Consider the following 17,270-nt stretch of genomic DNA (forward strand, 5'->3'; position numbering starts at 1 on the left):
AAATGAAACTCAGAAACTAGTAGAACAGGAAAGTGTTATAGTGAAGAGAAATCAAAATGAAATGAAGAGCTCAATAGATCAAATGACAAACACATTAGAAAGCCTTAAAAACAGAATGGGTGAAGCAGAAGAGAGAATATCGGACTTAGAAGATAGAGCACAGGAAAACATACAGTCAAACCAAAGAAAAGAAGAGGAAATTAGAAACCTAAAAAATATTGTTGGGAATCTACAGGATACTATCAAAAAAACCAACATTCGAGTTCTAGGAGTTCCTGAAGGCATGGAGAGAGAGAAAGGATTGGAAGGCCTTTTTAGTGAGATACTAGCAGAGAACTTTCCAGGTTTGGAGAAGGACAGAGATATCCTAGTACAGGAAGCTCATAGAACCCCCAATAAACATGACCAAAAGAGATCCTCACCACGACACGTGGTAATTAAACTTACCACAGTGAAACATAAAGAAAAGATCCTAAAATGTGCAAGAGAGAAACGTCAGATTACTCTCAGAGGATCTCCAATCAGACTCACAGCTGACTTCTCATCAGAAACCCTACAAGCTAGGAGGGAATGGCGAGACATAGCACAGGTGCTAAGAGAGAAAAATTGCCAGCCCAGAATATTATATCCTGCCAAGCTCTCATTTGTGAATGAAGGTGAAATAAAGACCTTTCATAGCAAACAGAAATTGAAAGACTTTGTGGCCACTCGTCCAGCCCTGCAAAAGATACTTAAAGATGTGCTACACTCAGAAACACAGAAACACGGCCACCAATATGAAAGAAGGGAAGGGAAGAACACCTACCAGTAAAAGAGCATGGGAAGCTCAAAGCATATACTAGAAAATATTTCCGGGAAAATGGCAGGGCAAAGTCACTACGTATCAATAGTCACATTGAACATTAATGGTCTGAATTCTTCAGTTAAAAGACACCGTTTAGCTGACTGGCTCACAGAACACAACCCAACTATTTGTTGCCTACAAGAAACACATCTCTCTAACAAAGAGGCATGCAGACTGAAAGTGAAAGGTTGGAAAAAGATATTCCATGCCAACAGAAACCAAAAAAAAGCAGGTGTAGCCATATTAATATCAGACAAAATAAACTTTAATACAAAAACTGTTAAGAGAGACAAAGAGGGACACTATATAATGATTAAGGGTTCAATTCAACAGGAAGATGTAACTATTATAAATGTATATGCACCTAATTACAGGGCACCGGTCTATTTAAAAGATATGTTAAGGGACTTAAAGGGAGATTTAGATTCCAATACAATAGTACTGGGGGACTTCAATACTCCACTCTCAGAAATAGACAGATCATCCGGACAGAAGATCAACAAGGAAACAGCAGATTTAAATGACACTATAGCCCAAATGGATCTAACAGATATATACAGAACTTTCAACCCTACATCTACAGACTTCACATTCTTCTCAGCAGCGCATGGAACCTTCTCTAGGATTGACCACATACTAGGCCATAAAGCAAGTCTCAGCAAATTTAAAAGAATTAGAATCATACCATGCAGCTTCTCAGACCACAGCGGGATGAAGCTGGAAATTAGCAACTCAGGAAACCCCAGAAAGTATGCAAACACATGGAGACTGAACAACATGCTCCTGAATGAACACTGGGTCATTCAAGAAATCAAAAGAGAAATCAAAAACTTTCTGGAAGTAAATGAAGACAACAACACAACATATCAAAACTTATGGGATACAGCAAAAGCAGTATTGAGAGGCAAATTTATAGCAATAGGTGCCTATACCAAGAAATTGGAAAGGTACCAAATAAATGAGCTTTCAGCGCACCTCAAGGACCTAGAAAAACTGCAGCAAACCAAACCCAAATCTAGTAGGAGAAGAGAAATAATTAAAACCAGAGAAGAAATTAACAGGATTGAATCCAAAAACACATTACAAAAAATCAGCCAAGCAAGAAGCTGGTTTTTTTGAAAAAATAAACAAAATTGACACCCCATTGGCCCAACTAACTAAAAAAAGAAGAGAAAAGACCCAAATCAATAAAATCAGAGATGAAAAAGGAAACGTAACAACAGACACCACAGAAATAAAAAGAATCATCAGAAATTACTACAAGGACCTGTATGCCAGCAAACAGGAAAACCTATCAGAAATGGATAGATTCCTGGACACATGCAATCTACCAAAATTGAACCATGAAGACATCGAAAACCTAAATAGACCCATAACTGAAACAGAAATTGAAACAGTAATAAAGACCCTCCCAACAAAGAAAAGCCCAGGACCAGATGGATTCACTGCTGAATTCTACCAGACATTTAAAGAAGAACTAATCCCATTTCTTCTCAAACTATTCAGAACAATCGAAGAAGAGGGAATCCTCCCAAATTCTTTCTATGAAGCCAGCATCACCTTAATCCCTAAGCCAGAGAAAGATGCAGCACTGAAAGAAAATTACAGACCAATATCCCTGATGAACATAGACGCAAAAATCCTCAATAAAATTCTGGCCAATAGAATACAACAACACATCAGGAAAATCATCCACCCAGACCAAGTGGGATTCATCCCTGGTATGCAGGGATGGTTCAACATTCGCAAATCAATCAATGTGATTCACCACATTAACAGACTGCAGAAGAAAAACCATATGATTATCTCAATTGATGCAGAGAAAGCATTTGATAAAATTCAACACCCTTTCATGATGAAAACTCTAAGCAAATTGGGTATAGAAGGAACATTCCTCAATATAATCAAAGCAATTTATAAAAAACCCACAGCCAGCATCCTATTGAATGGGGAAAAGTTGGAAGCATTTCCACTGAAATCTGGCACCAGGCAGGGATGCCCACTCTCACCACTGCTATTTAACATAGTTCTGGAAGTTTTAGCCAGAGCCATCAGACAAGAAAAAGAAATCAAAGGAATACAAATCAAGAAGGAAGAAGTCAAACTATCCCTCTTTGCAGACGACATGATTCTGTACTTAGAGGATCCAAAGAACTCTACTAAGAGACTATTGGAACTCATAGAAGTGTTTGGCAAAGTGGCAGGATATAAAATCAATGCACAAAAATCAACAGCCTTTGTATACACAAGCAATGCCATGACTGAGAAAGAGCTGCTAAGGTCAATCCCATTCACAATAGCTACAAAAACAATCAAATACCTTGGAATAAACTTAACCAAGGACGTTAAAGATCTCTACGATGAAAATTACAAAACCTTAAAGAAAGAAATAGAAGAGGATACCAAAAAATGGAAAAATCTTCCATGCTCATGGATTGGAAGAATCAACATCAAAATGTCCATTCTCCCAAAAGCAATTTATACATTCAATGCAATCCCAATCAAGATACCAAAGACATTCTTCGCAGATCTAGAAAAAATGATGCTGAAATTCATATGGAGGCACAAGAGACCTCGAATAGCTAAAGCAATCTTGTACAACAAAAACAAAGCCGGAGGCATCACAATACCAGACTTCAGGACATACTACAGGGCAGTTGTAATCAAAACAGCATGGTACTGGTACAAAAACAGATGGATAGACCAATGGAACAGAATTGAAACACCAGAAATCAACCCAAACATCTACAGCCAACTTATATTTGATCAAGGATCTAAAACTAATTCCTGGAGCAAGGACAGTCTATTCAATAAATGGTGCTGGGAAAACTGGATTTCCACGTGCAGAATCATGAAGCAAGACCCCTACCTTACACCTTACACAAAAATCCACTCAACGTGGATTAAAGACCTAAATCTTCGTCCTGACACCATTAAGTTATTAGAGAACATTGGAGAAACCCTTCAAGATATTGGCACAGGCAAAGAATTTCTGGAAAAGACCCAGGAGGCACAGACAGTCAAAGCCAAAATCAACTATTGGGATTGCATCAAATTGAGAAGTTTCTGTACTGCAAAAGAAACAGTCAGGAGAGTGAAGAGACAACCGACAGAATGGGAAAAAATATTTGCAAACTATGCAACAGATAAAGGGTTAATAACCAGAATCTACAAAGAGATCAAGAAACTCCACAAAAACAAAACCAACAACCCACTTAAGAGATGGGCCAAGGACTTCAATAGACATTTTTCAAAAGAGGAAATCCAAATGGCCAACAGGCACATGAAAAAATGTTCAAGGTCACTAGCAATCAGGGAAATGCAAATCAAAACCACAATGAGGTTTCACCTCACCCCGGTTAGAATGGCTCACATACAGAAATCTACCAACAACAGATGCTGGCGAGGATGTGGGGAAAAAGGGACACTAACCCACTGTTGGTGGGAATGCAAACTGGTCAAGCCACTATGGAAATCAGTCTGGAGATTCCTCAGAAACCTGAATATAACCCTACCATACAACCCAGCCATCCCACTCCTTGGAATTTACCCAAAGGAGTTTAAATTGACAAACAAAAAAGCGGTCTGCACCCTAATGTTTATTGCAGCACAATTCACAATAGCCAAGACCTGGAACCAACCTAAATGCCCATCAACGGTAGACTGGATAAAGAAATTATGGGATATGTACTCTTTAGAATACTATACCGCGGTAAGAAACAACGAAATCCAGTCATTTGCAACAAAATGGAGGAATCTGGAACACATCATGCTGAGTGAAGTAAGCCAGTCCCAAAGGGACAAATACCATATGTTCTCCCTGATCGGTGACAACTGACTCAACACCAAAAAGGAAACCTCCTGAAGTGAAATGGACACTATGAGAAATGGTGACTTGATCAGCATAGCTCTGACTGCTAATGGACAACTTAATACATTATCCCTCATAGTATTTTTTTTGTCTGTTCTACTTAATATGACTGGTTTAATTCTGTAATTATCACACAGTTATTCTTAAGTGTTGAAAATTAACTGAAATGTGATCCCTGTTAAACATAAGAGTGGGAATAAGAGAGGGAAGAGATGTATAATTTGGGACATGCTCGGGCTGACTTGCCCCAATTGGTAGAGTTGGAAACATACCAGGGGATTCCAATTCAATCCCATCAAGGTGGCATGTGCCAATGCCATCTCACTACTCCAAGTGATCAATTTCAGTTCACAATTGATCATAATGAAAGGACTAAGAGTCAAAGGGAGCACATAAACAAGTCTAGTATCTGCTAACACCAACCGATAGAATAAATAAAGGGGAGAGTGATCCAACATGGGAAGTGAGATACTCAGCAGACTCATAGAATGGCGGATGTCCTAAATAGCACTCTGGCCTCAGAATCAGCCCTAAAGGCACTCGGATCTGGCTGAAAAGCCCATGAGAGTATTTCAGGCATGGAAAGCCAAGACACTCTGGCAAAAAGATCTCTGTGAGTGAGATCCCAGTGGAAAGAACAGGTCTTCAAAGAGGGAGGTGCCTTTCTCTGAAGGGAGGAGAGAACCTCCACTTTGACTATGACCGTGTCTAAACAAGATAAGAGTCGGAGAACTCAAGGGGCTTCCATAGCCTTGGAAACTCATAACTGGTGCATAGGGAGATTACTGATGCCATAAACAGGAGTGTCAATTGGTAAAGTCAACAACAGGAGTCACTGTGCACTTACTCCTCATGTAGGATCTCGGTCCTTAACGTGCTGTACACTGAGGCTTAATGCTATAACGAGTACTCAAACAGTATATTTCACTTTGCGTTTCTATGGGGGTGCAAACGACTGAAATCTTTACTTAATGTACACTAAACTGATCTTCTGTAAAAAAAAAAAAAAAAAAAAAAAAAAAAAAAAAAAGAAAGAAAGAAAGAAATTTTCAATTCCCAACTTGACTCTCACTGGGATTAAACATGACAATAGGTCTGATCTGATTTCATCATCATTTAAAAAAAATCATCTATTATTTTTCACTTTATGTTTCTGTGTGGGAGCAAACTGTTGAAATACTTACTTAAGGTATACTAAGCTGATCTTCTGTATATTAAGATAATCGAAAATGAATCTTGATGTGAATGGAAGGGGAGAGGGAGTGGGAAAGGGGAGGGTTGTTGGTGGGAGGGACGGTATGGGGGGGGAAGCCATTGTAACCCATGAGTCGTACTTTGGAAATTTATATTCATTAAATAAAAGATAAAAAAAAAATTATATCAAAAAAAAAAAAAACTACAACGAGGTATCACTTCACCCCAGTTAGAATGGCTTTCATACAGAAATTAACAAAGAACAAATGCTGGTGAGGATGTGGGGAAAAAGGTACCCTAATCAACTTTCGGTGGGAATGTAAACTGGTAAAGCCACTATGAAAGACAATGTTCAGAGGTCTGAACATAGACCTACCAGGTCATCCCACTCCTGGGAATCGACCCAAGGGAAATGAATTCAGCATATGAGAAAGCTATTTGTACCTCCATGTTTAGCGCAGCTCAATTCACAGTAGCAAAGACATGGCATCAACTTAAATGCCCATCAACTGAAGACTGAATAAAAAAATTATTGGATATGTACACCATGGAATACTACACAGCAGTAAAAAAAAAAAAAGTCCTCACCTTTGCAACAAAATGCAATCCCAAAGGGACAAATTCTATATGTTCTCTCTGACATCCAAAAACTAATAGAGCACCTAAAAGGCAACATATAGAAATAAATTGACACTATGAGAAGCACTGATTTTGAACAGCCCTTCTCTTGACTATTGAGGAACAGCTTTTCATTCTATATTTTTGGTTATCCTTTCTTTTCCTCTAGAGTATTTTTCTTATCTTTTTTCTCTTTCATATGAATTATTGAACACTATACTCAACATAGAGTGAATCATATTTTTATGAAGCTAATTGAAAATAGACCTTAGTAAAGAACAAGAGTGAGGCCGGCGCCACGGCTCACTAGGCTAATCCTCCACCTTGTGGCACCGGCATACCGGGTTCTAGTCCCAGTCGTGGCACCAGATTCTGTCCCAGTTGCCCCTCCTCCAGGCCAGCTCTCTGCTGTGGCCAGGGAGTGCAGTGGAGGATGGCCCAAGTCCTTGGGCCCTGCACCCCATGGGAGACCAGGAGAAGTACCTGGCTCCTGCCATCAGATCAGCACATTGCGCCGGCCGCAGTGGCGGCCATTGGAGGGTGAACCAACGACAAAAGGAAGACCTTTCTCTCTGTCTCTCTCTCTCACTGTTCACTCTGCCTGTCAAAAAAAAAAAAAAAAAAAGATTAAGAGTGAGAGGGGCCGGGGCTGTGGCACAGAAGATTGAAGCCCTGGCCTGAGGTGCCAGCATCCCATATGGGAGCCAGTTCATGTCCTGGCTGCTCCTCTTCCAATCCAGCTCTCTGCTATGGCCTAGGATAGCAGAAGACAGCCCAAGTCTTTGGGCCCCTGCACCCACATGGAAGACCCAGAAGAAGCCCCTGGCTCCTGGCTTCAGATCACTGCAGCTCCAGCCATTGCAGCCATCTAAAGAGTGAACCAGTGGATGGAAGACCTTTCTCTCTGTCTCTACCTCTCTCTGTAACTGTCTTTCAAATAAATAAAATAAGTCTTAAAAAAAAAAAAGAATAAGAGTGAAAATAAGAAAGAGAAGGGGGGGGTGGGAGAGTGGGCAGGAAGGCAGGAACAGTGGGAAGACTTGCCAAGACCCTAAAGTTATAATTTTGAAAAGTATGAAGAGCATAACTGCAATGCAGTATAGTTCTACATACTCTCCTATGGACTCACTTCTCAGGGTACAGCTAAACAAAATGCCATAGGACCCCAAAATCCCTTAATTTGGCTGATAAAATAGCAACTTAAGTGTTATAAGGACCAAATAGCTAGCATTAAGTACTAAAGTGACCATATAGATAAGATCAAGTGAACAAGTCATCATATAAATAGGACTAAGTGTATGGAAACAATAATAAACAGATTAAAATGGAGAGAAGGCTGCAGCATGGGAAGCAGTCCATACAGCAGACTCATATAAGGACAATTGCTTTAGGTAGCACTCTGACCTCAGAATCAGCTCTTAAGGCACTCTGGTCAGGCTGGAAAGCCCAGGAGGAGCACATCAGGCATGGAAAGCCAAGACACTCTGTCAAAAACGTCCTACACAAAGGACCCCTATGGGTGAGACCCCAGAGGAAAGAAAGGGTCACAAAGAAGGATGTACTTTCCTCGAAGGGAGGAGAGAACCTCCATTTTGCATATGGCTCTATCGAGCTAGTGGATCAAAAGGCTTCCATAGCCAAGACAGATCACAGCAAGAGCCTTGGGCGATTACTGATGTCATGCATAAGAGTGTTAATTGTTAAATAAACCACCAAAGTCACTATGCACTAACTTCTCATGCACGACCTCTGTCCCCAAAGAGTTGCACCGTGAAACTTATTAGTAAAACTTGTTCTTAGGAACCACTTCCTTTCAGTATATTAAAAGGAGGATATTACTATGTCCCGTAAGTTATAGTTATGTCCAAGAGCTCACAAGAGAAGTAACATCCTTGGGTACTTCTTTAAAGACAACTAAATTTCTAAAAGGAAAGAAGGGGGAGTAAGGGAAAGGAGGAAGGGAAAAAAAAAAAACACAAAATCACCTTCAAGAAGCAATAACACAAATCAGACCTTGTACAGACAACCGAGGAACACTTCTCTTAGTTTTTTTTTTACTCCATTTGTTTTTTTCTTTTTTTTTCTCTTTCTCAGACAATACAAGAGAGCAGGAAGTGGGGGGAGAATGGGTGGGAAGGCAGGCACAGTGGGAAGAATTACTATGTATATAATGTTGTATTTATGAGACACATACAAATTAAAAACAAATATAATTTAAAAATATGGGGGCATGTGACAGATGAAACAAAAAAATTAGGATATTGATAATTGTTGACAATAAGTAATAGGAACACAGAAGAATACTATTGTCACCATCTTGTTTTGTTAAAAAAATTTATGTAACTAAAAAAATGTAAAACTTTTGCAGAAATAATACTATTTATATTAATTTGAGAGACTGCCAGACCCAAGCACCCTCATATATATATATATATATATATACGCACACATATATATCAGGTTAATTTGGTATAAGTTGATTTAGTAAATCCATAGAAATTTCAAGTACTTGGAGCTTGCTTTTCTAAATACTAGCAAATATTCCATATTCATTATCAACCTCATATGAAGTTCCCTGAATCTATCCTCTTCCATCTTCTATGACTTAAGTTATCAATTCTGAAAAGATAAAGCACATAAACTCTGTAAAGCTTTTAAAATCCATTTATAAAAGTCAAAAGGCTCTCAATTTCTCAACTGTTTCTCAGTTTGGTAAGTTTTACTTTGTACAGCTTGAACTACATTTTTCCAGATGAAAGCAAAACAAAGTTTGGAAGTTCCAATTATTTTGCATCATTCGTTATCATTGTGCATCTCTCTTCCTGTTCATGTTCTTGCAGTGAACCATAACCAAGATAACTTGTTGTCTTTAGCATTTTTTCCTGCATGCCTCATCTTCAACAAATATTTAGCTCAAGTGATGCCTACTTTTTTTTTTTTTTTTTTTTTTGACAGGCAGAGTGGACAGTGAGAGAGAGAGAAAGGTCTTCCTTTGCCGTTGGTTCACCCTCCAATGGCCGCGCTGATCCGATGGCAGGAGCCAGGTACTTCTCCTGGTCTCCCATGGGGTGCAGGGCCCAAGGACTTGGGCCATCCTCCACTGCACTCCCGGGCCATAGCAGAGAGCTGGCCTGGAAGAGGTGCAACCGGGACCAAATCTGGCGCCCCGACCGGGACTAGAACCCAGTGTGCCGGCACCGCAAGGCAGAGGATTAGCCTAGTGAGCCGCAGTGCTGGCCGATGCCTACTTTTAAAATAATTCTCCTAACTTCTAACCTTTCTTCTCAATTACTTACCATACCTTTTCTCTATTGTATAAATCCTTGAGGGAAACCTTTATATTTTAGAAAAGTCACGATCACCATAGAAACGTTTAGAAAATAGAGAAGAGTCTATATAAGAAAATCAAAATGAACTCACTCATAATTTACAAGGCCTTCATCAAAGTCCCTCTGGTCAAATGACTATCTTCAGTGCCTCTACTCTTCTTATCCATTAAGATTATTTGTTTGTGTAATCAGATTACGTAGTTCTTTTTCAGACACATCCTTTTTGAGTCATATCCTTTTCAGCAAATCTGACCATGAGATCTCACCTTTTGTTTTTTATTGAGCCCATCTGTTTGGTTGCCTGACATTTCCCTCCTTTAGGATTATTAATGCCTATATGAACCTGTCATTTCTCCCATCTCCTCGGCCATATCTTTCTTTTAATTCAATTAAATCAATAAAGAAAGGCAATAATATGCTCTTCTAATTTATAAAAGGTATCTGTAGGGGCAGCACTGTGGCATAGAGGTTAAACCTCTGCCTGTGGCACCAGCATTCCATCTAAGCACCAGTTTGAGTTCCAGCTGCTTCACTTCCTATCCAGCTCCCTGCTAATGCACCGGGGAAAGCAACAGATGATGGCCCGAGGACTTGGGCGCCTGCATCCACGTGGGAGACCCCGATGAGGCTCCTGGCTCCTGGCTTCAGCTCCAGCCATTGTAGCCATCTGGGGAGTGAACCAGTGGATGTAAGACCTCTCTGTTTCTCCCTATCTGTAACTCTGCCTCTCAAATAAACAGACAAATCTTTAAAAAAAAAAAAAAAAAAAAAAAGGTATCTGCAAGGAAAAAAAATCAAGAGTTTTTTATATGTCATACTTCATGAAAGTTTTTTACATGTCATACTTCATGGGCCTCCACATGGGCGTGTGGGTAGCAGAGTTGGGATTGGTGGAAGAGGACTATAAAGGAGGAGAGAGACAACATGCACCAGGAACATCTATCTGAAGGAACACCTGTGCAGCCCCCGAGAGAACAGCCCTGGCTGTTGCAGCCATTTGGGGAGGAGTTAACTAGCAATAGAAACTCTCCCCCCACCCCCCGCCCTGCCTTTTTTTCTTCCTCTCTGTAACTCTGCCTTCAAATAAATAAAAAATCCTAAAAAAAAGTTTGGTTTAAAAACATAAAAATCATAAAAATAGTTAGAACACTCAACTGATCAAATTTCCCTACAAGTTTTGTATTAATGAATCATAGATTTATTCTCCTTTTCTCTTCCTGGTAATATATCTTCTTCTGGTAATATATCTTAAGCTTAATGAGAAGGTGCAAGGTCCATAGCACAGCACCTTCCCATGGATCATACCAATGTCAGCAGCTCATAAACAACAAAAAATCAAAGCAAAACCTAGAGGTGACTAGTGCTGGGAACCTAGTCACTTTCTCCATCTTTATTTCCTCAGCTATAAAGTAAGGATTAATGGAAATACCTATTTGACAGGGTTGTTAAAAGGATGAAGTTAAATCAAGTAACCTATGAGAAACCACCATATGAACCATAAATTCAGTGACTATGGTGATGACCAAGGTTCAGAAGGCCATAATTCTGTTTGTAACCAATAAATAAATACAAAAATATAAATGTGCAATATCCAGGTGACTAGAGGCTTTTATTGACTGTAAAGGGTGTTGGAAATTGTCAGTTTCCCAAATTTCTACGTTTCCTCTTTTTCTATGATAGAAGAGTCTAGGTTGAATGAGGCAGTTCTTCGTCATTTCAACATTTGCTGACTCTTCCTTACTGGATGTAGTGTTTTAGGAGCCAGCTTTTTCTCCTGCCTGGGAGCGCTGGGAGCCAGGATCTAGGAATGACTGTTTCTTGATTGGTAACAGTTCTGTTGCTGTCTTCCTTGGGGAGGATATTAGCCTCAGCTTCTAAAATCAAGGTTCACCTTGTTAGGCAAGCAGGGGGTAGCAGTAGGGAGGCTGAGCACATGCACATCTCCCCCCTTCCTTGCTCCCCTATTATCCCTTCCTTCAAGTTTGTCTTTCAGTCTTCTTTTCAAGGCAATATGGAAATCTCTGTTCTCAAAGTACCCTCCAATATCCACTGCTTCTTGCTCTATGAATTGCCCAATTTAATGGAATTTTTTTTTTAAAAAATGCCCCCAATGGCCCTAAAATAGCAGAGGAGAGATAGCCACCTACCCATCCACCCACATCCTTTAGCCACATGTGGCCAGTTTAGATAGCATCTTCTGAGAAAAGTTTTTACAGGTGGTTTAAGCCTCATAAGTTGCTGGGTTAGTTTTGTGGCTCACCTTCTGTCGCTCCCCGTCTTCGTGGAGGAACGACACAGGACCCTGCGCTGTTCTTTTGTCTGCTCGGCCCTCCCCGGGTTTGCTGCTGGTTCTTCCCGGGTTGGCTACCGTCCCTTCCACCTCCGTGGAAGGGCGGTTCCCCCTGCCACTTTCCCCACTTCCGCGGGGGAGCGGCGCACCGCCGGCCGGCTCTCTCGGGGGCTGCACAGGTGTTCCTTCAGATAGATGTTCCTGGTGCATGTTGTCTCTCTCCTCCTTTATAGTCCTCTTCCACCAATCCCAACTCTGCTAACCACACGCCGAGTACGCTGCTCTCCTCCAATCAGGAGCAGGTCCTGCTGTTTATTGGTTGAACTGGAGGCAGCTGTGTAGAAGCTGTTTCCTCCTCTCCCAGCGCCATATTGTGGGAGAGCAGATGCATAGAATAAGTCTTAATTCCAGTAACTTAGTCTAGTCCGAGTTGCTCCCAGTTGCTCCCCACACCTTCTGTCCTATGACATTATGACTGGCCACAATAGATTGTTGCAGCAACTGCTGCTTAAACCAAAAACAAGTACAAACTGAGTTTGCATTGTCTCATTTAATCCTTACCACAAAGCTTTAAACTAAGTACTAATATCAACACCAGTTTACAGGTGGGAAAACTGACATGAAGAAGTTTAATTACCTAAGGTTGTACAGATAGTAAGAGGCAGAACTAGGACTGGAAGGTGGGTTCATCTAAATGCTTGTGTACTCTGCTCTACTCGTTTTTTTGAGAGATCAGTGGAGTTGGCCTGGAATAAGAGATTCTCTTGATTGCAAGTTGTAACAACTAAGGCAAGTTGCCCAGCCACTGCAGCAGGAGGTGCATACAGAGTAACACAGTCAGAGAAGGCCTGAATTTTGAGAATGAAGAGTGATGAGAGAGGATGACCTCCGTAGTGGCGATCAGGTCATTTAGGCTGCTACTATGCCCTCATCAAAGGGGTCCCCACTCCATGAATCTCTAACATGCAATTGTAGAGCTGATTTTCTGGGTTTCCTGACTTTTCCATGTGAGCCTGTCAACCCCTATCACCTCAGGTAATAACCTCAGTTCGTGTCATTTTGTGCCTGACACACAGACTCCCTCAAGCCTAAACACTCTCTATCACTGTCTTGGTCCAGTGGAGTTCAGTGGCAAGAGAACCTTAGGGACTTGCAGACCCTAATGCCCACATCTTACCACTACCCCAGCAGTGTCACTTCCTCTCCTAGCAGGTGATTCTGTCCCTTCCTTCTTCATTAAATTTCAGCTCCAGGGGAAGGAGTAATGAGGCTTGTGGGTGCTTTCCAATAGGTCCTGGGTGCCCTGGGCACCCAACAAATGTCTCCTGAAGGAAGAACAAGATGCAGGCAGTGAGCAACTCAGAAACCTATTGAGCTATTGGCCTCTGGAACTGCTGTTTCCCAAGTCCACCAAGAAACTGGGCAATGAAGCCAGAATTTGGGGAGTGACTGGAGAACAAAGGCAGAGTTTTGCCCCCAGGCTTTCACACCCTGCAATTAGCCCCATTCTCTACATAGGAAAACAGTGCTATAGAAGTTCTTCTGTTTCTGAGACTGACCAGGACAACCAGCTGCTGGTGACAATTAGTGCTGGAAATGCTTGCAAAAAGTCACATAAGACATTTTTAGTGCTCCCATAAAGTCTGTATATTCTAAGAAACTTGTATATGTCAGTAACTGGTGCTACATCATTACATGTTACATATGACAGAATGTTCTAAGAAATACCCAGAAAAACAAGCAGCTAGGTTTTCTGACTTCAGTGTCCCTGTATCTTTAATATCCACCTGTCTGCTGAGCCATTTGGTAAATGTCAGATTGCTACCTTGATCTTTCCTTGTTCGTTAAAAAAAAATGAACAAGAAAAACATTTGATTATATAAAGCATTCCACTGCATTCCTCCCTCAGGAAGTCAGGATGTAATAATCAGAAACAGATAAGAAGAGGAAAGATTGACTGGGAACCACTATTTGTGCATAGATCATCTATTTCTTTCCAGTTCTCCTGCTGCTGTACTTCTTGCTCACCAAGTTGCCTCATCTCTGAATCTGTTCCTGCTTTCCGCCATCAGTAATATCTACAAACTGAGTTCCTAAGGCAACCACAAATATTTGTTACTCCTTCTGCCACGTGATTTGCCCTAAAATTAAGTTCAGATATTTTTCTCTACCATCAAAATGCCAGAAAGAATGTAAATGGATATTGACATTTTATGCATACCTTTGAAATAGGGAAGTACTAATGCTACTTAGCCAAAGTTTCTAAGAATACTGTCAAAGTCCTAAAATAGAAGATAACTTGTATCTTTATATATATGAGAGTACTTCATAAAGTTTGTGGAAAATTGAATTGAAAGATAAGTTTTTATTGGGGGGGGGGGCACTGTGGCATAGCAGGTAAAGTTACCGCCTGTGATACCATCATCCCATATGGCCACTAGTTTGTATCCCGGCTGCTCCACTTCCAATACAGGTCCCTGCTAATGGCTTGGGAAAAGCAGTGCAAGATGGCCTCTGGGACACATGTGGAAGACCTGGGTGAAGCTCCTGGCTCCTGGCTTCAGCCTGGCTCAGCTCTGGCTGTTGTGCCATCTGGGGAGCAAATCAGTGAATAAAAGATCTCTCTCTCTCTCTCTCTCTCTCTCTTTCTCACTCTTTTTCTCTCTCTCTCCCCCTGCCCTGTAGCACTTTCAAATACATAAAATTTTTTTAAGAAGATAAATTCGTAGCCGGCGCCGCGGCTCACTAGGCTAATCCTCCGCCTAGCGGCGCCAGCACACCGGGTTCTAGTCCCGGTCGGGGCACCAGATTCTGTCCCGGTTGCCCCTCTTCCAGGCCAGCTCTCTGCTGTGGCCAGGGAGTGCAGTGGAGGATGGCCCAGGTGCTTGGGCCCTGCACCCCATGGGAGACCAGGAAAAGCACCTGGCTCCTGGCTCCTGCCATCGGATCAGCGCGGTGCGCCGGCCGCAGCACACCGGCCGCGGCGGCCATTGGAGGGTGAACCAACGGCAAAGGAAGACCTTTCTCTCTGTCTCTCTCTCTCACTGTCCACTCTGCCTGTCAAAAAAAAAAAAAAAAAAAAGATAAATTCGTTTGGCGCAAAATAATTCTGAAATCTGTGCATAGCTCGTGTAATATGCATTTTTATAACATGCAGTCTTTATAGTATGCATTTTCCAAAAGCTTCTCAAAGCACTCTTGTTTTACCCTTTGTATATATAACCTGGGTGTTTTTTATTTTATTTAAGGAAGACAAACTTCATGCATTTCAGACATACAAATTCAGGAACATAGAAAATAGGAGAAACACAAGAGAGCTTGGAACAAAAGGATTAGAACAAGCTGAAACAACCATATTCATACACATCCAAACATGCACAAATGGTTTTCCTGGGGCTGGTGTTGTGATGCAGCAAGTTAAGTCGCAGCCTGTGATGCTGGCATCCCATACGAATGCTGGTTGAGTCCCTGCTAATGTTCCTGGAAAAGCAGCAGAAGATGTCCCGAATACTTGGGCACCTGCTACCCACGTGGGGGACCTGGATGGAGTTCCAGGTCGCTAGCTTCAGCCTGGCCCAGCCCCAGCCACTTGGGGAATGGATCTGTGGATGAAAGATCTCTCTCTCTCTCTCTCTCTCTCTCTCTCTCTGTAACTCTGCATTTAAAATAAATGAATCTTTATTTTTAAAAAATGAACCATTTTCCTCTCTAGAAAGGAAGCAGCAAAGAGAACAGTGCATGTTTTCTCTAAAGTCTATTTAAGACTTAACCTCTATCCTTTGAAATGTCCTCTCTATGTGCTAGCCAAGGTCCCCCAGAAATCTTCATTAGGAGGTAACAGTATTTCAAACCAATTAACAAACAAGATTTGCTTTCTGGCCTCATGTGACTCCGAAGTAGGTGACCCTTTGGAAATCATGGACAAAGTCCCCATTTAAGGCTCCAACACCGTGATGACGTTACTCCACACATCCTTGTGAATTAGGAAGCTTCCAAATTAAACTAGTCCAGTGAATGGAAGTTTGACAAGACAACAGTGATAGTTATAAAACTTTATATTTTGACAGTCTCAATAAAAGTCTTTAAAATGCATTTATGTCCTCTTTTTGGACCCTCAAAGAAATTCCCTAGTACACAAAGGATACATGCATGAGTACACTCACATGCTCCTACTTTATTGGTGTATAAAGAGCAAGAAAACTTGCCCAAATTGACTGTTAAATGCAACCATGGCGTCTATGCCCAGGTCAGTATCTCTCTATGCGAGGTGTTCTCCTATGTTTCCACCTCCATCATCCCCATTATCACCCAAGAATCCTGAAACCAACAGAATTTAATATCCATAAGACAAGGAGTTTAAAAGTTAGCCTTAGAGCTTTTAGAGAATCAAATCAGAAATTGATAAAATAATGGAAAGACTACTATAATTTTTAAAACAAAAATAGAAATACTGAGATGAACTAGTACAGGATGGAGAAACTAACACAAAGTGGAAATTTTTCTCTTCCTCCTGACTATTCTAGACCTAAGGCTTCCCCAAATGTCTATGATAACCCTTTCCCACAGTATTTGGTTGTATTTACTAGGTCCATGTGATTGACTTTTAAAATATCTTGGCTGTATGAGAGTATTTCAGGCATGGAAAGCCAAGCCACTGTGGCAAAAAATGAACTAAAATGAATGAGATCCTGGTGGAAAGAACGGGCCATCAAACTTGGAGGAACTTTTCTCTGAAGAGAGGAGAGAACTTCCACTTTGATTATGGCCTTGTCTAAATAAGGTCAGAGTTGGTGAACTCAAGAGGCTTCCATAGCCTTGGCAGGTCGTGACAAGAACCTCGGGTGATTACTGATATCATAAATAAGAGTGTCAATTGTTAAATCAACAACGGGAGTCACTGCACTTACTACCATGTAGGATCTCAGTCCTTAATGTGTTGTACTATGAGAATTAACGGTAAAACTAGTCTTCAAACAGTTACTTTTTACTTTGTGTGTCTATGTGGGTGCGAATTGCTGAAATCTACTTAGTATAGAGTTGATCTTCTGTATATAAAGAGGGGAAGAACCATTATAATCCAAAAGTTGTACTTTCAAAATTTATATTTATTGAATAAAAGTTTTC

At 41.0% G+C, this 17,270-nt stretch overlaps 1 protein-coding gene across 22 annotated transcripts in view; it reads right to left on the reverse strand.

Annotated features, from left to right (window-relative positions):
- ENTPD1 (ectonucleoside triphosphate diphosphohydrolase 1) overlaps positions 1-17,270 on the reverse strand; it is a 206,950-nt gene that overhangs the window by 128,404 nt on the left and 61,276 nt on the right. For 2 of the 22 annotated variants that reach the window (XM_070057490.1, XM_070057491.1), the window contains exon 2: positions 13,324-13,471. The exons of 19 other annotated variants lie outside the window; for them this stretch is intronic. Coding sequence is in view for 1 of the 3 variants with exons in the window: in XM_051824016.2 (XP_051679976.2) it covers positions 9,948-9,951 (4 nt within the window). In the remaining 2 variants the exon portion in view is untranslated. Of the gene's footprint in view, positions 1-9,947; positions 10,058-13,323; positions 13,472-17,270 lie in introns of those variants that run through there. One more of the 22 variants, XM_051824016.2, reaches the window with a different exon arrangement.

Source organism: Oryctolagus cuniculus, chromosome 15 (genome assembly GCF_964237555.1).
Source record: "Oryctolagus cuniculus chromosome 15, mOryCun1.1, whole genome shotgun sequence".
Classification (NCBI taxonomy): Eukaryota; Metazoa; Chordata; class Mammalia; order Lagomorpha; family Leporidae; genus Oryctolagus; species Oryctolagus cuniculus.